The 22,696-nt window shown below is 31.8% G+C and overlaps 3 protein-coding genes across 6 annotated transcripts; 2 read left to right on the top strand and 1 right to left on the bottom strand.

Annotated features, from left to right (window-relative positions):
- Positions 1-348: 348 nt before the first annotated feature.
- LOC131946814 (saccharopine dehydrogenase-like oxidoreductase) lies at positions 349-6,826 on the top strand. 4 transcript variants are annotated; one of them, XM_059307788.1, is made up of 13 exons: positions 349-457; positions 2,396-2,612; positions 2,741-2,847; positions 3,031-3,111; positions 3,236-3,368; positions 3,880-3,929; positions 4,041-4,171; positions 4,333-4,453; positions 4,538-4,657; positions 4,826-4,882; positions 5,021-5,135; positions 5,306-5,387; positions 5,896-6,826. In XM_059307788.1, the coding sequence occupies exons 2-13, from the start codon at positions 2,441-2,443 to the stop codon at positions 6,017-6,019; spliced, it is 1,293 nt and encodes a 430-aa protein (XP_059163771.1). In that variant the 5' UTR covers positions 349-457; positions 2,396-2,440; the 3' UTR covers positions 6,020-6,826. The 4 variants fall into 4 exon arrangements, with proteins under 4 accessions (XP_059163771.1, XP_059163769.1, XP_059163770.1 ...); XM_059307786.1 differs by having other exon boundaries at positions 2,391-2,612; XM_059307787.1 differs by having other exon boundaries at positions 349-461.
- A 2,592-nt stretch (positions 6,827-9,418) lies between these two features.
- LOC131946829 (zinc transporter 6-A) lies at positions 9,419-16,504 on the bottom strand. The gene is made up of 13 exons (XM_059307801.1): positions 16,366-16,504; positions 14,758-14,798; positions 14,539-14,625; positions 13,994-14,078; positions 13,528-13,570; positions 12,974-13,039; positions 12,376-12,456; positions 12,226-12,261; positions 11,720-11,863; positions 11,248-11,367; positions 10,507-10,609; positions 10,146-10,262; positions 9,419-10,008 (listed from the first exon to the last, which is right to left on the bottom strand). The coding sequence occupies exons 1-13, from the start codon at positions 16,418-16,420 to the stop codon at positions 9,727-9,729; spliced, it is 1,260 nt and encodes a 419-aa protein (XP_059163784.1). The 5' UTR covers positions 16,421-16,504; the 3' UTR covers positions 9,419-9,726.
- Positions 16,505-18,012: 1,508 nt separating this feature from the next.
- LOC131946771 (ataxin-3) lies at positions 18,013-22,696 on the top strand. Its single transcript, XM_059307699.1, has 7 exons — positions 18,013-18,198; positions 19,255-19,419; positions 19,951-20,087; positions 20,218-20,372; positions 20,470-20,703; positions 20,793-21,011; positions 21,713-22,696. The coding sequence occupies exons 1-7, from the start codon at positions 18,175-18,177 to the stop codon at positions 21,769-21,771; spliced, it is 993 nt and encodes a 330-aa protein (XP_059163682.1). The 5' UTR covers positions 18,013-18,174; the 3' UTR covers positions 21,772-22,696.

The raw sequence follows: 22,696 nt of genomic DNA, 5'->3' as shown, positions 1-22,696 counted from the left end.
ATATTGTTCCATAACGTTTTGATGCTTAGCTAGACCTAATTGTGTCATTGACCTTAGTACCTGTGTCAAAGTTCAAAACAACATGAGAAAAACAGTTGTTATGATTTTAGTTGCCTTTGCGGCAGATTAGAAGCCAAATTAATTATTTAACAGAGAAGGGCAATATTTTAAAAATATTAGATCAAGATCCTTACCACTGTATTACATTACACAAGCAATTAAAACAAATGTATACTAGGCTAAAACTTTAATAACAATGAATTCATAATTTATATAGGCCTAGATCTTAAGATCTACTAATTTTATACGATTTTAAAAGTACTAATTGACAAAATTTGTATATGTTGATCAGGTCAAACTTGCTTTTATAAATCGTCATAACTATTCAGCTCGGTGTTCTTGTGTTAGGAAAAATCTACGCCGTTTTGGACTTTGTGACTCATTTTTAGATAGTACTGTAGGTAAAATAAAGATCACTTTATCTCTTTTGTAATTTAACTTTTAAAATGATTTTACTGACTATTTTGTATAACTCTCCTTCTCTGTACCGGTACCGCTATGCGGCTATTGTAACATTGTTTCCCACTTCTCGACATGTCGTTGTTTCAATGTTTCAGCATTAATCATTAAACTTTCGTTCGGTTCGTGTCCAAGACAAACGTGAAAGATGAAGTAGAGTTCATCTGTTTCAGTCATTATACCCAGCCCTCATCTCATGAATCATGAGGATGAGATGATCGACCGTTATCGTTATTCGTTTAAGTTTATCATATTGACCATTAAATATAAAATTAAAATATTAATATATATTCAATATTTTAAGAAACATGGGGGTTTGCATTGATGTAACAAATTTCAGGTTTTACATAAAGCCTTAAAATGTGTAGAGGTACATCTAGAAAAGTCTAGATCTATCACAATATTTAATTTTATAAGATTAACATCACACTACAAATACTAAATATAAATCATTAGCCCATTATTACAGCCAGAGAGATGTTGTGGGTTAGAAAACAAGTAGACAAAGACTACAGTACAGCATAAAAACTTTAAAAAGTGCTGTTGTGTGAAATGAAAGGGTCAAGATGGAAGAGACTGTTGAAACTAGATTGTGGGAGAATGCATGACTTAGATTGTCTTAACGCTCCATTATTCATGATGTGACATAACTGGGCAAGCTGCATGCCTGGAGGCATTTTAACAATCAATGAATTATTCATAAATAACATGCAACAAACCAATATAAATGCATATAATATACAACCTATACTGTATACATTATTCTTTTTTAATATACACTACATGTGCAAACCTTGCTTTGTACTTAACCAATTACATGTGTCAGCAACCATGAAAAGTTTAGAAAAAAAAAACCAAAAACCTGAATGCAAGCACATTTGTCACTAAAATGAGAATATATTATATCCTAAGCTTATGAATAAAAGTTGACACAATATTTATTTAATATATTAAAACAAACAAGCTAGGTCGGTGTGGTCAAATTGGTAAAGTTTGTGGTTGCTTAACCAAAAGGTATTGAGTCCCTACCCAGTTTGAACCCCCAGGCACTGAGGCAGATGAGGCTTGATAGCTGGGGTAAGCAAATCTTCTAGGAGAGACAACTCCAAAAATCAGCAACTGCTGCCTTGTAGTTTGTTTTTGGTTGAACAAAGGTTATGGAAGCAAAAGAAAAGTAGGCTGAAATCTGAGTCAACTGCTTATACAGCGCATAACAAGTTGACATGTAATACTTGTGTTGGAGGTAATCCCTTCCAACATTAAAAACTAGGAACAGAGAAGAAGAAAAACAAGCTAAATTGTATTTGGTGGCTTGCAGTATGGTAACTGATATGCCAAGTGTTCTATATTTTGGTCAGAATTAGCAATGGAATTAGGAAATAGTTTAATTTAAAATCTAGTGATGTTTTTTAAAGTTATGGAAATTGCTGCGCAACTCACAAAAGTCCTACTTTTTGTGACTTGTAAATTCAAGAATAGCAAACTATCTTTTTGTCTTGTGTGTAATAAATTTTTATGTAATTTTCATCTAAAGTAACTGTATTTATGATAAGACATACTTGTCATCTAACATACCTTTATTCATGTGATTAGATTTTATGACAGTGTGTGCAGTAAAGGGGCTATATATATATAAAATAAAAGCATACTTTGACTATGCTGTTTTTGTAGCTCAAATAAATAACTAGTTAAAGCATAATTAAAGCATATTGATTTATATACAGTATCTTCACAAGACAAATGGCATACAACTATTAAAATGCCATTCAAATACTATTACAAAGAAAAATATTAGCATTATTGTGAGTCCTGATTGGCAGTTTTATAAAATTATATATTTGTATTATTATTTGTCATATTTTTGCTATCAGCACAGAAGTCTACCACAACTAGCAAAATAAAAAACTGAAAGCGAATCAAAATGTCTCAGAATCGATACGATCTAGTTCTCTTTGGAGCTTCGGGATTCACTGGCCATTATACAATTGATGAAGTATCAAAAGTTGCAGAAGAAGAAAATCTTACTTGGGCTGTTGCTGGCAGAAATATGAATAAACTGCAGAAAGTACTGAGTGAAGCATCTGTGCGCACAGGTATTCTTGTAGTTGTAAATTTAACTTATTTACTTTGTCAAACATAAAAACAACAAATCCTACATGAAGATTTTTCCATAAAATGTATTGGTTTTTTTAATAAATAACATATCTGCTTTCTTTATTAGGAAAGAATCTTGATGACATTCCAATAATAATAGCAGATGTTGATAGTGCTGCTTCTTTAGAAGAAATGGCAAAGCAAGCAAAAATTGTCCTGAACTGTGTTGGACCAGTTAGTATTGAAACTTTGTAAACCTCTCTATGTTTGAAATCATTTAAATTTGTAAATAAAACATCAAGATACATTTTTTTTTAAATTATCATACTATACAAATATGAGTGTTTGAATTTTTGCATTTTATTTTAATTCTATATGGCAATAAATGTTTTAATATATTTGTTGTTAAAATTTCAGTATCGTTTCTATGGTGAAGCTGTTGTGAAAGCTTGTATTGAGAATGGTGCTCACCATCTTGATATTAGTGGAGAGCCACAGGTGAAGCACGAATCAGATTATGTTAATCCTTTATTGGAATGTTTCTTAAATACTTAAATCCTATTTGCTATTATGCAGGGAATAGGCTTTTGCTTATCAATTTCATATTAAAATAATTCAACAGTTTCTGGAAAAGGTGCAGCTGTTATACAATGCCAAGGCTAAAGAAAACAATGTGTTTGTGATTGGTACTGTTGGCTTTGATAGCATTCCAGCAGAAATGGGAATTGAATACACAAAACAACAGTTTAAAGATGGTGAGAAACAACTTAATACTTTACATTGGAGGGCTTCCTTTTAGAAGTTATCTTAGTTAACATTATAGGAGTTCTTTATTGATCAATTTGGTATCAATTTTTTATGGTAACCTTACATAGCACTTTTTAGTAATGACAGTTCATAAAATCATAACATCAAGTACTCAGAAAATATCTACATCCTTACAACATGATGCCCTTATATAAAATATTTTATTGTAAAAAATCATAGAACTATGTTTTAATTACATTAATTACAAAAAGTCTGCATCATACAAGAGGCAAAGTGTCTATAATATTATGGTTAAATCAATAACTTTACTCAAATGAAGAAAAATTCCTTTTTTGTCTAGAAATGGGGTTCTTCTCATAGTGTTTGGGCTTATGTTATATTTGTGATTATGTTGTTGCCAATGTCAATTATTAACTTTCATTGTCATCTATCTTTAGTGGGATTAACAGACACATGAACTAAAATATATTACTTTCAAACCTTTTTTTAATTTCCTAGGAGAAATGACAAATGTTGAAAGTTTTGTTGAGTTTCACTCTGGACCAGAGGTAATCATTTTCAGGTCATACAAAAACATTTAACGAAGTTTACTTTGTTTTAAAAGAATTTGAGTTTTTATTTCATTATGAAAAGCATATACATTTTTTTTTCCCTCTCAGGGTAGTGCAGTAAACACTGGCACATTTGAATCAGCTGTTTATGGGCTGGCACACTGGAATGAATTAAAATCTTTGAGAAAATCGCTGTACCCTGAACCAATGCCAAAATATCAGTACAGGCTACCTAAGAGGTATTGGGAGTTGCGTTTCTAAATAAGGAACTACTTATAAAATAAATTGTGTATATATTATATATATAATATACTGCTTGAAATGTTTTCAATTAAAAGTAATTAAACAGCCCAACAATAATACTTTAGTGCTTACAACTACACCATAAATAATCCTCTAGGTCATTCCTCTACTATCATAATGAACTCAAGAAATGGTGCCTTCCTTTTCCTGGTAGTGACAAATCTGTTTTCTATAGAACACAGAGAGAACTTTTAGATAAAAAACAGATGGAGAGACCAGTAAGTTTCTTTGATTACTTCACTCAGTACATTGTTTAAAGCATTGCATCATTATTACACCACTCATTGTGTTATTTTTGTCAGATTGAATTCAACCCTTACTTCTGCCCTTTGAACTTGTGCCATGCTATTGGAACAATTTTCTTTGGAATTATATTCTTTATTCTCACAAATTTTTCCTTGGGGAGATCACTGTTATTGAAGGTAAAGTAGTAAAAAATATTCTTACACTTACTTGGTTTACCCAATCATTAAAAAATTCAATATTTTTCTATTCCCTACCCATAAATAAAACCAATTCATAACCTTTGCTTAAAATAAGACTTGTTAGGTTTGGCAATTAAATTTTTTAAATTTTGTTTTTAAAAACAGTATCCACATATCGTATCATTTGGCGTGTTTAGAAAAGGAGGACCAACCAAAAAACAGGTAATTCAGAAACTTGCTCTTTTTCACTGAATTTTTTTTTAAACGCATTGGAATTTTATAAGTTTAGTTTTATTTGATTCTCATGTAGCTTTTATTTGTTTTGTTTTTTAAAGTTTTGATATAAAACATTTTTTACAGATTGATGGGGCATCTTTCTCAATGACATTTATTGGTCATGGGTTTGAGAAATTTGAGAAAGATAGGTCTGGACAAAAGCCAAACAAGAAAGTAATAACAAAAATAATTGGACCTGGTATGTTGTATATACATTTCACTGAAAAAATATTTAAAAAGCTGTCCTCTATGGTGCTTAAGAATCTTAACGAAAGCATGCTTATGACCTTTAATATATAAAGCTTCAACAGTTTGAATATTTTAAATCTAAGACAGTATATTAATATGTTTATTGTTCTGTTGATATAGAACCTGGTTACGTGGCCACTCCAATATTTATGGTTCAGTCTGCTGTGACTCTGATCAGGAATGAATCTAAGCTCTCACAAAAGTAAGTTGAATATTTTACTGAATTAAGCCTATTGGCTGTACACGTCTTGAGTATGTAGCTTTGTTGTTTTGGTTGGTTATTAAAAACTGAGAAGAATAGAAGTAAAAAAAAATCTACTTGACGAGTTATTATTTCTAATATCTGACTACTAGGCATAATAGTTTTGCTGACTTTTCTAGAGTTTAGACGAGAATTTTATGCATAATGGGTTAACTATAAAAATTATATGAAGTAATATAAATAATGAAGCAATAGATTGGGTTTAATCAATCATAATGCATTACTGAAACTTTGCATCACCTTTTATGTTTTTATACTTGTCTCTTACCTTTACTTTGCCCCAACATATTTCGATTGGGTTTGTGTTCTGCTTGTCGATCAGTCTAGAAAAAACCTCAGATCTTTCTGATTTAGTGTGTTGTTGCATAATAATGAGTGTATATGCAAGTTCTTTCAATGTTGATTCTTTCATCTTTTATATTTTGAATAAATGAAACTTGTATTTCAGGGGTGGTGTTTTTACACCAGGTGTGATCTTCAAAGATACTGACCTCATTGAGCGCTTACAGAGAGACCGCATTCAGTTTATCACAGTTTCCAGTGGAAGTGGTACTGATAAAAAACAAGAATAACCTGTTCAGTTTCTTTCTTTACAAGCCTGTGACAAAAATTTCTATTTATATTGGAATTTCCAATTGTGTGGTCTAAACATTTATTTGGATTGAGTTTGGGTTTTTTTGCTTATGTTGTGTAACATTTCAACAAGTCGTGGGTAATTATTTTTACAAATCTATGAGAAAATTGTTTAAGTTAAGAACAGTAAACACCTTTAATTTAACTTTAAAGGTTTATGACATTATCTCTGATGTAAAATTTTAAAAGTTGTTACCATGGTGATGGAATGTTTGCAACTCATGTTGCTGTTTAGTACTTTATATTGGATGGACAAATCCAGATTAAGTTGTGAAAAGCTGTTGTGACGTAGACCAGGATACAGCTGTTTATGCTGGCCTACTGGGCTAAAAAAAAGTATTTTAAAACTTTTTTAATTTAATGCATTTATTTAATCAAATGCTTTGTTCTGTTTATTATTGCTAAGCTTCTAACTTTCAATGCATTTTTACTGCATTTTTCAAATAATCTGCTCCTGCAGATTGTTAACTCAAATTTAAATGAACTATATTGTTACAAACATAATTAAATTATTAACTATTGAAAGATTCAGACAAAAAATTATTTTTATCTTATTAAAAAAATGTGTATTCATTCAGTATTCAAATTTGTATGTTCCAATATTATAATATCTGTTTATTAACTTACACTTACTTGTATGACAATCTTGTATATTTAAACTTCAATCCTTGTTGGGCATGACTCTAATTAAATTGTTTTTTTGTTTACTTATTAAAGCTTTCATTAAAAAATAATACAAGTCCATATGTTCTGACTTGAGAGTTTTAATATTCATAAGTAGGACTAAGATGACTAAATTAAGATAGGAAATAGTATTATTTTTACAAGTATGAAGTAATCATTTATAAAAATATAACTCTGTAAATGTCATTAGTACAAGCCAGAATTGGAAATGGTATAGAGTACTAAGTTATTCATCAGGTTACAACTGGAGTTACTACACACCACCAAGAATCATTGTTTTGCAAATTACTATCTTGAACTAGGCATCATCACAACCTGTTATGTCCAGGTTTGGTTCAACTCAACGATTCGTGACACATATAGTATACTTTTATTTGGACTCAATTCTTCACATAGCAGAGTAGACCTCGTCCTAACCGCTACCAACTAACCAGCTGACAACCATTCACTCCAACATTTATACAGCATTCGACCTTGGGATAACAATACATAAATACACCAGGGTTAACAATACTCTAGGATAAACTCAACTCACACACGCACTCTCTCCTAATTCTAGATTATTCTAACCTATTTCTATCTAACCTACAACTGACCTGTAAAGGCTTAAAAGAATACCGGTTTAGAAATAGATATGGTTAAAAAAACAAGAAAGTAGAAAACTACACACTTGAAAAAATCCAACATTTTTTGGACCAATAAAATATGTTAACCTAAACAGATGTTTAAAAAAAAAGATTAATATTTAGGAATATGTTTATAAATTAAATTTTAAAAGTTAAAGATTATAATACACATAATGAAGATAATGAGCAGTCATTGTGTGCATAAAGATGAATGTTACAATGGTTTTTAGATAAAAACATTATTGTGTTGTCAATCATGTTTTTTAGACGTGAGCGTGTCACTCTTTAAAACGAACATTGACGCCATAGTGCTCAATGGTGAGCACGGGGGGGGGGGGGGGGGGGGGGGAAATGGCACAAACATGCTTTCCTTTTTATATATTTTGATTGATCTTGTTCATTCTAGACCACACGCATCTTTTCACCATAGAATATTCTAAAACTGTGACTTTACACTGAATACTAATCAATTTCACTGGCAATGTTTACCACACATTGGACAGTAAGACATCCAAAAGTCCACACAACACTGGTCTCTATTTGTTTCAAGTCTGGGAGATCAAAGTTGACCTGTAAAATATTGCTTCTGCCATACTATAATAAAGGGTTCATTACATTCTTTTATCTTAAAGCCAAACACAGTGTTGTATTTCTGTTACCATCATTTTACATTAACATGTAAATTTCTTAACTCACACCAGAAAAGTGGACATCATGATTCAGCCCAGTCAATTATGAAAATTAAAAGGCAGATGTTTTTAAATTTGACTTCTCAATTATAAGTATTCAAATATATCAGGAGTTCTTCATAACAAAAAAGTATTAATTCATTGAAGCTTATTCATCATAGCTTAAAATGCTGAAACATACTCTTAAATAATTTGTGTGAAACCTAGTCACTCATTTAACTCCCTTGCTGAAAGTTCACACCAAAGTGAAAATTTGAAGCATCGTATTACAATTTACTTTTAACAGAAACGTGTCATGGCAGTGGCTTTGCTAGAAAGTGTGGGCCACACAAGGTGACACCAGTGGAGTACCAGGTTTAGAGGGGTGAGATAGGGGCCAGGAGAAGGAACTGAATAAATAAATCTTTGTCAAATAAATGTTTTAAAACACATAATTAACTTGTCATAATAAATTGATTGCATAGTATTATCAATGGATGGCATGGAGGACACTGGGTCTACATTATCCCCACTTGCCCAGGAAACTGGGTCTATAACATTATCCCAACTTTGTCCATCGGCCAGTTGCTGTCCTTTTGCCTCCATATAGCAGCCACACCCCTCTAAAGAATGCCCATTATTTAAAATGAAAATATTTATAATAAATATAAAATAGTAATTGTGAATTGTATTTTGTTATGGAACACTTGCATAAATTAGTTTGCAAATATCATGTTCTATCCCCACCTCCCCCAGCAAGTAGTCATGCCATGGTATATAGTTATTCTAAAAATCTGTTAAGAGGGTATAAACTTAACATTCTAGACATATTTATCCCTTAATGCTTTGACAATAAACTGCTTTATCATGCAAAACTAAGAAACTTAAAGAGAAAATTATGTATGCAATATAACGTGAAATTGTTATAGCTAACTTATATTACTGAACTGTTTTTTAATTCTAAAATCAAAAGAGTAAACTGTCCATAATGAATGTTGCACAATTGAACAATGCATGGTTTTACACCTAATCGAAAACAACTATTAAACTATTGATGAAAATTAATTGGGTATTTCAGTATAATGAATAAGTCTAATTAGAGTTTTGAAACTTTTAGAGGCCTTTAATAAGATCCGTGCTACCAATCCTCACTAGAACTACTAAGTGTGATGGTAGTCACATTATCAATAACTAAATAGATGCCTAATTAAATTTTGAATGGTGGCCAGTATTTGAGGAACATGCTAATAGATAACAAAGTTTAAAGTATGTGGTTGAATGACAGAATTGTATTTACTTACTACATCTTTAAGAAAAATCATTTAAAAAATAAACAACAGAATTACATTTTTTCCTTTTATTTCCCCATTTACATAATTTACAAATTTATATACATAAACAACATAGATATTACTGGATAAATAGAAATACAATTAATTGTAAAATATGAACTTTATAAAAGTTTTCAAGAGATAAAATACAGAGGAGACTACTTTATTTATTCTTACTGACATATATCAAAAGGTAGTGAATGATTATTTTATTTTCATGTCTTGTATGAAGGTAAAACACCTGTATGAAAGTTAAATACCTGGAATTTAATTACAATCCTGTCTTAAATTTGGTTGACTTATGTTTTAAAGTAAAGAGCACTACTGTTGAAACCAGTTATGACATGGGGTTGGGTCTGTAGGATGGGAGAGGAGAATAGGCTGGAGTGTATATCTCATGGATGGGTGAGGCTAACTGGGGGGGAGAAGGGAATCCTGTCACAACAGGGAAAGAAATGCCACTTAGGGCAGCAGTGGTGTAAGCAGATGACCTTGACCAGTCATCTTTAAAGATCTGTATGGTGAGCCTAGATACCAGATTATTCAGCCTGTTGTAAACATGAGCCAGAACAAGTTGTTCATCAGCATCTCTACGCACTCTGACTTGTACTGAGCCCGCCTGATGAATAAAACAATTCCATGTTAAAGAACATTTTTATAAATTTTACAGTATTGGCAGACATTGATAGTAATGTATTCTTAAAATGTGAAAATAACTAAAAAGTAAGAAGTAAATAATAATGGAATTTTACAAACCAGAGTGCCAAAGGAAAGTGTCCAGAAGTGTTCATGTCTAAATTCCAAAACTCCATCTAATGTTGACGCTTCTCTCAGAACTTTGTCAAGCTGACCAAGTATATGAGATGGGGTCGTCTTTAATATAAAATTTATTAAGAGATAAAAAAAAGACCATGTAAAAAAAAAGCTACTTTTTAAATTTTGCTCTGTTAAAAATAAACCACTGGATTTATTTTAAACGACATATTGGGACAGCACTGCACAATTTTTAATAGTTGGGTTTCATTTTTAATTAATCAAGTTCAGCATGCTTTTCGTATCAAATTGTGTAAGAATAGAATAGAGTAACAATGAATGAACAAAAGCTAGGTCAATTTACCTGTAGCAATATTTTTCCAGTATATGCACTCATAGGAAACATAGTGCCAAATGTCATGAATGCAATGGCTATTGCTGCCCATGGATCAGCAAGATAATATTGACTGTAAAAATTAGTTTAAAATAAAATACAATTTCTTAATTTCTCTTAAACAATGCCATTTTCTAGATTTAATAATTAAAATTGAAAAGAAGTTCAAATATCTAACTACAAATTATTTATTGGGCCTACTTCTATTTACAATTAGTTCTTAAACTTAAAGGGGAAGCTATCATAAATTGGCAACAAGGTAAGAAGAGCATTTAAAATTAAGAAAACAATAGTTACAATAATTCAAACTTTTCCCCATCATATTAAAATGTAGATATGTTTGTGATTTCTTTCAATTTCTACCAGGCAGTCAATCTTATTTTAGTGCATTCAATGACTTGAAAATGGATTTGACTACAATATTTATTTCCAAAAATAAAAAAAATCCACAAGCACTTCTTCATGCAGCAACTCAATTCTCATCCCTATTAACAACCATGCCACATTCTAGCTTCCTAGTCATCCTGCTTTTAACTCTCTAACTCACACAAGCACTCCTATGCTGTCTGAACAGTTTTCATCATATATAACTGTCTATTCTACCAACTCTTACATGAGTCAATATATAAACCTACATCATGATATTAGGCATAATTTCTATTTCATAAAACTAGACTATTTTTTAAATTCTTACTGTAGTTGTTTACTTACTGTGTATCAATCAAAAAATATGTAACCAGCAATGCCACGCTACAAGCAAATCCAATCAATGAAAATGGATTTATTCTTGGAAGGAGCAGTTTACTAAGACCAGGCACAAAGAGACACAAACTGAAATTTTAAAATTAAATTAAAATTGATAAAATTTAATACATTTATAAAACATTTTTAATAACAAGCTTTTATATATACACTAGAAAGAAGGAAATAGAATAACAGATAGATGTAAGTCATGGTTGCTATATAGAGTAGCAAAAACATTGCATTGCCATGAGATCTTAGCTAATGCTTCGAGCTTGAAATAACAGGTTAGGAAGAAAAGGGTGAATTTTTTTTATGGCAAGCTTGTAATAAAAATACTTCAGTGCTCAAATGACATTATTATGATTGTAGTATCAAAGAATCAATACTGACAAGTGACAGTTCTAGTAGCAACATCAGCAAATATTCAATGTGTTCTGACCTTTCACTCATGTCTGTAACATGTTCCTGTAACCAGCTGGAGCTGGAAGCATCAATGACATGGTTAAATGCTCTGTTCCTGACAGCATAAATCACAGAGAGATGAACTATCAATCCAAAAGCTGTTCCTACAAGAAGCCTGCCACTGTAAAACAAAATTTAAAAGGATGTATGTTATGGTAGATATGAATACACTATGTCAGGTACATAGTAATTCAGTTGGAAAGAAGATAAATATAGATATCAAGTTAAAAAAAAAATGCTGTACCATTTAAAACATATTCTTTAAAGATGCAGTGTTTTAAGTTGCAGTAATCTTTTCAGATAAACCAAGTATTATATACACAATTTAAAATAAACTGTTTTACTTAGATTTTTTAAAAGATTTTTTGTTTATTTATTTTTCAAGTAACTTTTTGAAAAATCAAAGTAAAAAAAATGTAGTGAAAAAGATCTATGATATTAAAAGTTCAAGTTCAAGTAGTTTTTAATTTTAAATTGACTTACGTGTGAACCTCAGGAGGGAACAGCAAACATTCAATGCTGAAATAAAATCTCCATTAAATTTACTTTGTTTGTACTAAACAAAATTTGATAAATATTTAGACAATAACTTAAACTTTTTAGAAACTTAGTTTGCTTATTTCATCCACTGACCTTTCTTTGATAATAAAAAATGCACCAAGCTGTGCCAACATTGTACAAGCAAAAACAGCAAGAACTTCAAATCTCTCATACCTGTTGATAGCAGTAGGAGATTAATTTTCTTCAAACAAAAGTAAATTATGACATAACATCTAGCTAACACCAAGAAGATTGAATATACCTTGGGGGACTAGCACAGGACAGTATAAAAAAAAGTAAAGTTTCCCTTTCAAACCTGACGGTCTATGGGGCAAATGAAGTAGAGTTCACTTGTTTCTGTGACCTCGGCATATGAAGAGATAGTGTGGTCAGCACTATGCCCAGCCGCCTTTACTTTCCCTAATGTGAGTTAGGTACCCATCAGAGTTGGGTGGACTCAGGGACGGTCTACTGATTTGAACAGGATTCCAACTCAAGACTTACGGGTTAGCAGTCCAGCTCTCTACCGCTAGACCACTCCGTAGCACAGGACAAGAGATGTCTGGAAAGCTCTTGTCAGCTGCCTATGTCCCAGGTGGGCAACAGGCTAACCAAACCTAGCTTCTAGCCAAAGTGTAGGACTCTCCACAAGAGAAAACATTGCTGAGCTACAGCAACATTAAAAACTTACCCAAATGAATAAACACTAGATGGCTGCTGTGCTTGAACCCACACACTTAATAAACATGTCAACAAACTGAAATTTAAAATGTTCTATTTAAAAGCTTGAACCCACCACACACTCAATAAATGTCAACAAACTGAAATTCAAAATGTTCTATTTAAAGCTTGAACCCACCACACACTTAATAAATGTCAACAAACTGATAAATAAAATATTCCATTTAAATATTTATTTAAAATGCACCTTCAGTAAAAATAGCTGAAAACCTACGTAGTTCCTTTTTTAAAATATATTTTATGCCTTATAAATTATCAAAGTAAAAGGCTTCATCTTTATTTTTTTTTTATTTTGTGTTACTCTAAACACAAATTTGGTCACAGAAAAAGATGCTTCCAGTGGTAAATGTTTGTTAAAATTCTTTTTTAAAAAAAAAACCCTACATTTTTTGTTACTGCGCTCAATTATTTCTATTCTATTATTTTTTAAAATTTGGTAAACGACCCATATAAATTATGTTCTTTAGAGCATAAAATTTCTAAAATCATATTCTGCAATCTCACCTTAGTATGTCAAATATCATTAGAAAACTAAATGCTGTTAATGCTGCAAAGAAAAACATATATATTGGTTTAATATGAAATTTAAAATCATCAATCCATCACTATTATAAGTTTTTATAATTAATTTTAAAAAACTTGCTTCTAACATTTGAATATAGATACTAACATATTTTTTTAAACTTTAATCAAGTTTAGACTAGGCAAGAAAGATTTTATCCAAATTTAAAATGTTTGTGTACTTATAAAGCTCTAATTTTTATTTGTGTGACACTCATGAGCTCATAACTTGACCAATCAATCTCAAAATTAGAGATCACCTTAGGTGGGACCACAACAAAAGTAGACTGCCTTAAATTCACAAATTGAAAAACAATGATGAACTATGAGAACTTTAACTGGCACAGGCTAAAAGCACATTTTAAACAAAATACACCTAATTTAAAATTATAATTCTTTAAATATTTACCCATGCTATTGGTAGAATGACACCAATAAAGAAGAATGACAGTGGATAATGTACAAAACCCCAGAAAATAGATTATCTTCTTAGCCTAAAATATAGGAAAAAAGAGAATAATTATAGCATCATAAAATGTTTCTTTAACTGTCAAATTAAACACATTAACATCTTTTGTGTTACTTAGTGTAATGAACAATTCCTATTGTTGTTTATTACTAAAAAATTAATTAACATTAGCAAAAGGGTAACCCAAACATCTTTAAAATGTTGACACATATGAGAAAACTGCAATTATGCAATCAACTCTTTCACTCTATTCTTATGCACCTTTTGCATTAAAATATCTAATGTAGACCTTTGCTTCTTTAAAAAAGTGTGTACAAAAACAAACCCAAAAAAAGGGGGGGGGGGGGGAGAAGAAAGGGGCACATGTATTGTTGTATATCTGCAATGCAGTGCAAATGCATTGTTCATAATAAATTACAGGATGATCTATAACATTTTTAAAAAATTATTATAAATATTGGGCCTAAATATTACAGAAAGTTTACCTCTTGTAAACGCAACAATTTAGCAATTTCTTTGATGAGCAGGGCAATAGCTGATTGTGAGTGAGCAGTAAAAGGATATATTGTTCCCTGAAACAGAATATTTTTACATCAATTTAGTTATATTATAATTAAGCATTACAGTTTTTTAACTGTAATTAAGTTGTTTAAAAGTAAAATTGATAGCCCATAAAAAAATTAAAGATAAAATAAACAACTCACAGATGTTGAGTGCGATATCTGTGACACTTGTCTGCCATCATCTGTGAGATAAATTACATTTTAATCAAATATAAAAAAGTTTAAGGAAATTATCTTTTTAAAATATATTTGACCAAATGGACAATTGTTCTGCTTACACTAATGACAATACTTTATTTATTAGGCCTCAAGGTATGGGGCCATCTATAAATGACATCACACTCTTAGCAAAGGTAGGGGGAAGTGAACTTATGTAAATATGTGTGCTAATGGGGAGGAGTTCACAAAGTGAGATGTTATGCTTTAGCATTTTAAAAACTAACGTGCCGCACTGCGTATCATACAACACTATTTAGTTGTTTTATTTTCTACTTTTCAGTAAATCAAAATTTGTGAATTGGACACTACCAATGCTGCGACTGAAAATATTTGCTTTGAAACATTATCAGTGAAGGATGATTAACTGTTTAAAAAATAGATAGCAATTTGTGGAGGTGATAAGCTTAGGTGTAGTGCTGTCTTTTTAGGGGGTCTAGTGTTAAGTGATGGGGAGGGGGGGGGTTGATGGAACAACAAAATTAATTTTAAAAGCATGACATCTTATGGATGACCACTTACATTTTTTTTAAAATTCTTGAATAATTTTATTTTTTAAAAACTTTAATAAATGAAGAAAAGATTTTTAAAAAAACACTGTGAAGTTTGCAATTTGAAAAAATAAAATCTTGCAGGTAACTGATTAGTGATAACCCTGATTAGAACTCAAAGCTCCAGAGTGAACAAAATTAGCTGCCACACTGTTGACTCTGCCACATTTAAACATAATTAGTAATACAAAGTGATTAGTAAAGCAGTATTTAACATGCAATAAAACATTCTGTAGGCCCTACTAAAAAATATATGGTACCAAAAAAAAGGTATGGTTTACAGTACTTCTGGTAGATTCCAGAACAGTGTGACAGACTATGCCATTGTTTTACTGTTTTTTACTGCGATACCATTTTGGAATAATAACCAACGCAATACTCAGTATACTGGGCTTTACCCCTATTTTAAGAAGGCGGATTCTAGCCGGCCTAAGGTCACTGCGCAAGCGCAAAATGCAGATTTTGGACTTGGAGACGCTGAGTTGAAAAATCTTCCGACTAGTCACTTCGTTTTAAGAATGCATTCTAATCCTAAATTTTTTTTTGGATTCTAATACAAAAGTGTCTTAACCTGCTGCATTCCACTGAGTCACTCCGTTTTTTAAATGCAAGTGTCAAGTGTGGCATCATGCCATCTAACCCTCCCCCCCCCCTTTCCCTAGGAGTGTGATGTCATTTGTTTTGGACACCTGCCTTTACATAGGCCTATTATCTTTACTTAATACTTAATCTACTTTTAAACAATTTTTATTTTTTTTCATTTTATAAATTGGTGGCCTACACAGTACACACACTCTTACACACAGTACTAATACTATATCAGCTATATCTACACTATCTACAGCACACGACAACAGTACAGTACAGTGTGAGTACAGTTCTAAAAAAGACAGTGACAAATCATCAAATCACTGAATCTCAGGAGTCAGTGTGTAGTGACTGTAGTCCGAAAGTGCGTTAGATGGCGTTAGTGTTAGATTACCTTCAATATTAACACTACTACTAATCAAATCGGGCATTCTGTTATAAGTAGTCATTGTAAATATCAGAGGAACTTCGTTTTAAGTCTCTAACAGTAAGTGAGTAACTAATGAACTAGTTGTTGTCGTTTTACGGTTACTCCAAATAACGAAACCCGCATTAGGGTTCTGAAAGGATCTTAAACTAGATCAGTGCTTCTTAACATTTTTAAGGGTACCGAAACCAGACGAGATTCATATGTGCATTCACCGGACCCTTCTTGATAGGAAAAACTAAATATGATTTTATTAAAATTCAAAACATTGGAATAGATCTAGATCTAGAAACTAAGTCTCGATTTTACTGATACACAAAATGAACCGTGTATTAACATCGCCGTGTTCAAAGAACTAAACCGCTAATATGTATATTTTCCAAAAAAAAAAGCAAAAACATAATATTAAATATTATTATTTATTGCAAATCTTTGTAACTTCTACTGTTGCCTTTCTGACACCAGTTTAGAAATACGCGTTTTCACCTTGAAATCGCGAGCGTTGTGGTAATCTCCAACTCCAAGCAGCTTAACAAATGTGTATTAGTTTTGCCGGGGCTAGTTAATACGCAAGTTCCGTTATGTATGTGAATTCATATTGTACATAGGGCCCTACTTGTCAGAGTTTCTTCCAGGCATCTCTTCGGGGGGGGGGAGGGGGGGGGGAAGTCTGGAAGAAACACTGATACTTGTCCGACCACTTTTTTTTTTGCTCGACGTATTAAGGAAAAAAAATCACACGACGTACACTTCAACACGCGCTTGTATGAGTGGCGTTGACACAATACGTGACGTAACATTTACGACGATAAATAAATATTCATATTGCAATACCGTTACGCATTATCTCGCTCTAGCGTACATTATTACTGTCGTGCTGTCGTATTTGAACTGTCATTGTCACTGACCGCTTTTTCTATCGTCTGCATTGACAAAATCCGATCGCAAATCATGAGTTGGGTCTGGTGTATGTCTTGACCTCCGCCGAACCTTGAGACTGATTCATAGAATTGAAACATAAGTTTAAAAACAAGGAAATCTAGACTAAGCGCTTAACACAAAGGGCCTAATTTATACTGTCGTGTAAAATATAGATTTACTTATTTTTCAACACATTCTGGGCTCTACTTTTAATATTTAAGCCGAGAAAACATGTTGCCGAAAATATCAAATTTATAGTATAGCAATGTACACATTGCATGTTATGGAAGTAGTAAGTTGGCAGCACGGTTTGACAGATTTTTAAAGTATTTTGTGGACATCCACATGGGTGGGGAGGGATGGGGTCGTCGATAAAATACTATTACTAGCATACTAGCAGTGTTTCTTCCAGCCTTTTTGCTCCGGGGGGGGGGGGGGGGCACTTGAAATTTTCGGGGGAGGGGGGCCGTAGGCTTTCTTCGGAGGGGGGGGGGCGGAGCCACTCCTTTCCCCCCCCCTCCAAAAAAAAAGATGCCTGGAAGAAACTCTGATTACTAGGCAGAAAAATGTTGCGCCGCATTGACGAATTCGATATCTCATTCAGTGGAGTGTTGATCTAATCTAGATTCTATGTCTATACTGAGGATTTTTTGAAAAATCTGAATTCGTAATCAGGATTTTAGTAGCTGGGACCTTTTTGTTTCTACTAGCTAGACATACTCCTAGATTTCGCCTTTTTGAACTGTGTATCAGCAGTATTACTGTCTATGCTAACGCTCCGTCCACAGTCCTGAGCAGTAAAAAATGAACTGCTTTTTGACAGTCTCTTAGCATAAAAGAGTTATTCATTTAAAAATGGAGACAATATTTCATGAAAAGGTATTAATTTATAAATTAACCAACTTCATAAACTAGATCTATGTACCCTAGGCCTAGAATCTATACATTTTATATTCTTGTTGAGTTTTTTAAAAATGTTTTCAATTACAAGTGTCAAGGAGGCCTGATAAAAATATTTAATACTGTTTAACTCAGGCATATTCCCAGGCCAGATTCAGACGCGCCTCAGTCAGTGAAATTCTCAGAATTCTGATTCTCATTCTGTGGTTCATAATCATAATGTTTTAATGATAATTCAGTGCATTCACTTCAGCTTTTACTGATTCATTCAGTTGGGATCATTAAGTTACACGATTATAATATAACTGCTGCAGTAAGTGGGCATCTGGTATATTCCGACTTATTTCGAGCAACCTGTAAATTAGTAAATTTCTATAATCGACGGGGCAGGCACATTCATAAACATTCCCGATTCCTCCTTTTCTTTTGGCCTTTGACTTTGTCAGTCATATTCTATCATATTACTAGATGAGATCTAATTACTACTAATAAACTACTGATCATGTAGCAAACAAGATAAAATACAATCAATTAAAATTTATTAAAATATGCTTGGTTTTCTTGCAGAGCTTAGCTGTTTGCATCATACAAAATATAATTGATTAATTAGGCCTACTAATTAGAAGGCCTAGGCCTAATTAAAAAACTTTTAAAAGTAGACCTAAATACTACTAAATACAAAACATTGGCGTGTAATTTGCATGATTCCCTAATTTTAATCAGGGACCCTACAGATCTGATCCAGGACTTGAAGGTTGACAATTAATATTAAAATTGTTAGTGTAAAGTAAACCAGAGGGAAGTGTGCTACAAGTACTGGTGTGATTTAGTGTGCATCCGCCTGACATTCTTTTTTCTTTTTTTGAATGCTGTATCACTAACAAAAATTTTTAACTAATTAGATTAATTTTTAGAAATTATATATCTTATTTCTTGTCAATCTGTTCTACAGTCTACAAGAATTCATCTTATTATCATGTTTTTTTAAATTATGTGCTATGAATACGTAATGAGTGCATTCAATTCCTTTTACAGCAAGAAGGATCCTTATGTGCTCAACATTGCTTGAATGCCCTGTTACAAAATCAATATTTTAGTGCTGTTGACTTGGCACAGATAGGGCAGCGGTTAGATGAAACAGAGAGGGATAGAATGGCAGAAGGTGGAATTGGAACCAATGAGTACCAGAGATTTATTGAGGTGCAGTATTAATAGTTTTCTTTTTCAAATAGCTTTAAAAATTGTTTTTCTTTACACCTCTGTTGTTTTCTTTTTGCCACTTAGGACTAGAAAATGGTTAAATTTCTATTAACAGGAAATTAGAGATATTACTACACATCAATATTTTTCATTTTTAGCAATTAATTTTAATTTAATTAAAGTTATTCAACCAACATATAAATAGCAACCTTGAGTTATGTAATTGAATACAAAAGCTCTCATACTTGAGAAATACAACTAGAGAAATGAAAGCGATTAAATTAAATCTGCCTATTGCTGGGAAATTTATGGCATGTTCATGTTAGACTTTGGATAAAGACAGCAATAATCATATATGGATCCCAAATTTTAATGTTATTTTAAAAATAGAAGAATAAGGTTTGCAATTGTTTGCACAATTGTAATAATGCAGATAAATATATTCTCTAAATTGTGCAGATGATGATTACACAGCAAATCCCTGATAATCTATTCCATTAAATTTTTATGTCTTTTCTTACAAATTTTCAGGAACCATCAAGTAACTTTGACGATAGTGGTTTCTTTTCTGTTCAAGTCATAACAGAGGCTCTCTCTGTATGGGGTCTAGATATTGTTTTATTTAACAGCCAGGATCCTGTTGCAGTGTTAGCCAGGGCAGATCCTACGTAAGAGAATAGACAATATTTTTATTTTTTAAAAAAACTACCAAAAAATGTTTTAAAATTCAAACAAAAACAAATCTTAATATATAGAGTGCAATGTGCATCCCAGCTTTTTTATATATATTTTTTATAGAAAGATGTCTGCTTTCATCTGTAACTATCATCAGCACTGGTTTTGTATTCGAAAGCTGGGGCTTCAGTGGTTTAACTTAAACAGTCTACTTTCTGGTCCAGAATTGATATCAGATACTTACCTTTCTTTGTTTTTAACTCAACTACAGCAAGAAGGTAAGTGTCATATGATTAAAAGATAGTGGGTACTGTATAACTATGTATTTGAAAGAATATCATCTCATTTTATCTTTGTATCAATTCTTTTTTACAGGTTATTCAATATTTATAGTGACAGGGAATCTCCCAGATTGCGAAGCAGATCAGCTATTACGACTGATGCCAGCTATTCAGACTGTCAAGCCAAGTCTGCTGACTGAAAAAGAAACTGAAACTGATGTAGTTGAAGATGATGACAGGGCTCTTAAAGAAGCTCTGAGAGCCAGCAAAGAGTTAATTGATAAAGATGATGCTGCTTTACAGAGAGCTTTGCAAATGAGCCTGGAAGGTATTTTATTTGTTTTAAATAGCTTTTACTTGAAACTGTAAAAATGTTAATTTTTACATTCGTTATCACTTATCAATGTGTTGTTTCAGGATATTCAAATGAACTTGCTCCAAAGAAAGCTACATCCTCACTGACTGGTGCATCAAGCAAAGAAAGTCCTTCCACAAGCAAAGAAACTATCCCAGTTTCTCAAGAAGAGTTGCGAAATAAACGCATTGCTTTCCTAAGTAAACAGCAAGATAATTCGGTTCAGGTTGAGCAAGGTGGAGGTCAAGTTAAGCAGGGTGAAGGTCAAGTTAGTGAAACAGGTAAGTTCAAAGTAATAAAATTATATTGCAAAATATTCTGTGCCAACAAAGCACTTTTAAAATAGCTATATTTTAACTTTTTAAGACTGGAAGTACACTTCTAGCATTTATTTTACTGTACCATCTTCATTCACCAAGTGGTTAATATTTTCTTTATTTACTCTGTTGTTTTTCCAATTTTAATCATATTATTTGGCTAGAGCAACCATTTTGATTTTGTATTTATACACTAGCAAAATGGCAATTTTTTTAAACACTGCAGAACCCATTTGGTATACACTTCTAAACAGTTGTTTCAGTGCATAAAAAGTGAATTTAAAAAATTATTCACTGTAATAATAATCTCATCCATGATTATATGAGAAAAATGGATGTACTTTAGTTTTTCTATGATAAAAAATATCACTAAAAGCATGGATTGTTAATTTTCCTAATTGAAGTGTATTTTTTCACTTTTATTTTGTCTGTGATTAGTTGAGGTACATAATCTTTCTTCAGTAAATAAATCAATATTTAAAATTAAATATTTGTTTAAATAAATGGGAAAAAGATAGTCTTTTTGCAGACTGAGTACTACAAAATTAAATGAAAAAATATCTCCATCAAAGTGTGAAAATAAATACTTAATATATTTTTTTAATTGTCTGTGATCTGTAAATAAATATTTTATACTATGAATACGAATTTTTATCCTTCTCCAGATCTTTCAGAAGAAGAGCTTCTCAAGCAGGCTATAGCAATGTCTATGGAACACAGCTGATAATAAATTTTTGTATATATCTGTATATCTGTGATAATCATCATAGTTGTTATATTTTTTGTGCCACGCATCAAACAAAATTTGTCCTGAAAAGTGTATGTATATGCTGTTTAAAAGCATATACCTTTGTATTATTTGTCAAAATGTATCACAAAATAATGCACGAGTTGGTAGTTGTGAGAAGACTAGATTTTGAAAAAAGTCCTTTTTATCAAGCTGATTGAAATTTGTGCTTGTGCGGATGTTGATTCTTTTATTAATAGCGCAACTTAATGTAAAGTAACTAACAGCTTTTTCAATGTGTAATTAAGTATTTGGGCTAGCACATTTTTTTACATAGCTGTTTACTTCCATACAAATTTTTTCTAGGCTGAATGGATTAGATGAATTTTAAATGTGCTTATACCTATTGTGTTCTCTTTTTTTTTAAATGTATGGGCATCGTGACCACACTAACCCTTAATGTACTGAGGTCAGAGAAACACACTGCTTCATCAGCCCCAGGGATAGCCATAAGAATTTTCCTTTTTTTTTTGCTCCTTAAGTATAATGTTTTTGCAGAGTTTAAAAAACTACTGTTGACACTAATTGATGATTTCATTTATAGCACTATAATTCATTTAATTTAGCTGTGTGCTAAAACAGTTCTCTATACTTTTTTTTTCAAAGCAGTGTTTTTAAAATAAGATTAATTAAACCCATTCAGTTATTTATAGAAATAATAACAAAGCTTTACAAATAATTTTTGCAATAACGTATTTCTATTTTAAACATTTTATTTTATACGAGCTGACCTGCGACGTAGCTATTTAGTTGTTTTATTTTCTATTTTTCAGTAATACATAATTTGTGAATTCGACACTACCAGTGCTGCGACTGAAATATTTGCTTTAAAACACTATCAGTAGCTCGTGAAGGACGACTA

The sequence above is a fragment of the Physella acuta genome, unplaced genomic scaffold (genome assembly GCF_028476545.2).
Source record: "Physella acuta isolate Inbredline_101_S28 unplaced genomic scaffold, ASM2847654v3 ptg000571l, whole genome shotgun sequence".
NCBI lineage: Eukaryota > Metazoa > Mollusca > Gastropoda > Physidae > Physella > Physella acuta.
The sequence above is the reverse complement of the archived record's forward strand: the minus strand, read 5'-3'. Positions and strand labels throughout refer to the sequence as shown.

Excerpts from the sequence above, each read along its gene's own strand:
- LOC131946771 (XM_059307699.1), top strand. The coding sequence starts at position 18,175 with ATGGAGACAATATTTCATGAAAAG. Across the intron at positions 20,373-20,469 it reads AACTCAACTACAGCAAGAAG|GTTATTCAATATTTATAGTG; the intron begins GTAAGTGTCATA and ends TCTTTTTTACAG. Across the intron at positions 21,012-21,712 it reads AGGTCAAGTTAGTGAAACAG|ATCTTTCAGAAGAAGAGCTT; the intron begins GTAAGTTCAAAG and ends ATCCTTCTCCAG.
- LOC131946814 (XM_059307788.1), top strand. The coding sequence starts at position 2,441 with ATGTCTCAGAATCGATACGATCTAGTTCTCTTTGGAGCTTCGGGATTC. Across the intron at positions 3,112-3,235 it reads ATATTAGTGGAGAGCCACAG|TTTCTGGAAAAGGTGCAGCT; the intron begins GTGAAGCACGAA and ends ATAATTCAACAG. Across the intron at positions 3,930-4,040 it reads AGTTTCACTCTGGACCAGAG|GGTAGTGCAGTAAACACTGG; the intron begins GTAATCATTTTC and ends TTTCCCTCTCAG.
- LOC131946829 (XM_059307801.1), bottom strand. The coding sequence starts at position 16,420 with ATGACTACTTATAACAGAATGCCCGATTTGATTAGTAGTAGTGTTAAT. Across the intron at positions 13,040-13,527 it reads ATGATATTTGACATACTAAG|TTTGTTGACATGTTTATTAA; the intron begins GTGAGATTGCAG and ends TTTAAATTTCAG. Across the intron at positions 12,457-12,973 it reads TCTAGTGTTTATTCATTTGG|GTATGAGAGATTTGAAGTTC; the intron begins GTAAGTTTTTAA and ends TGCTATCAACAG.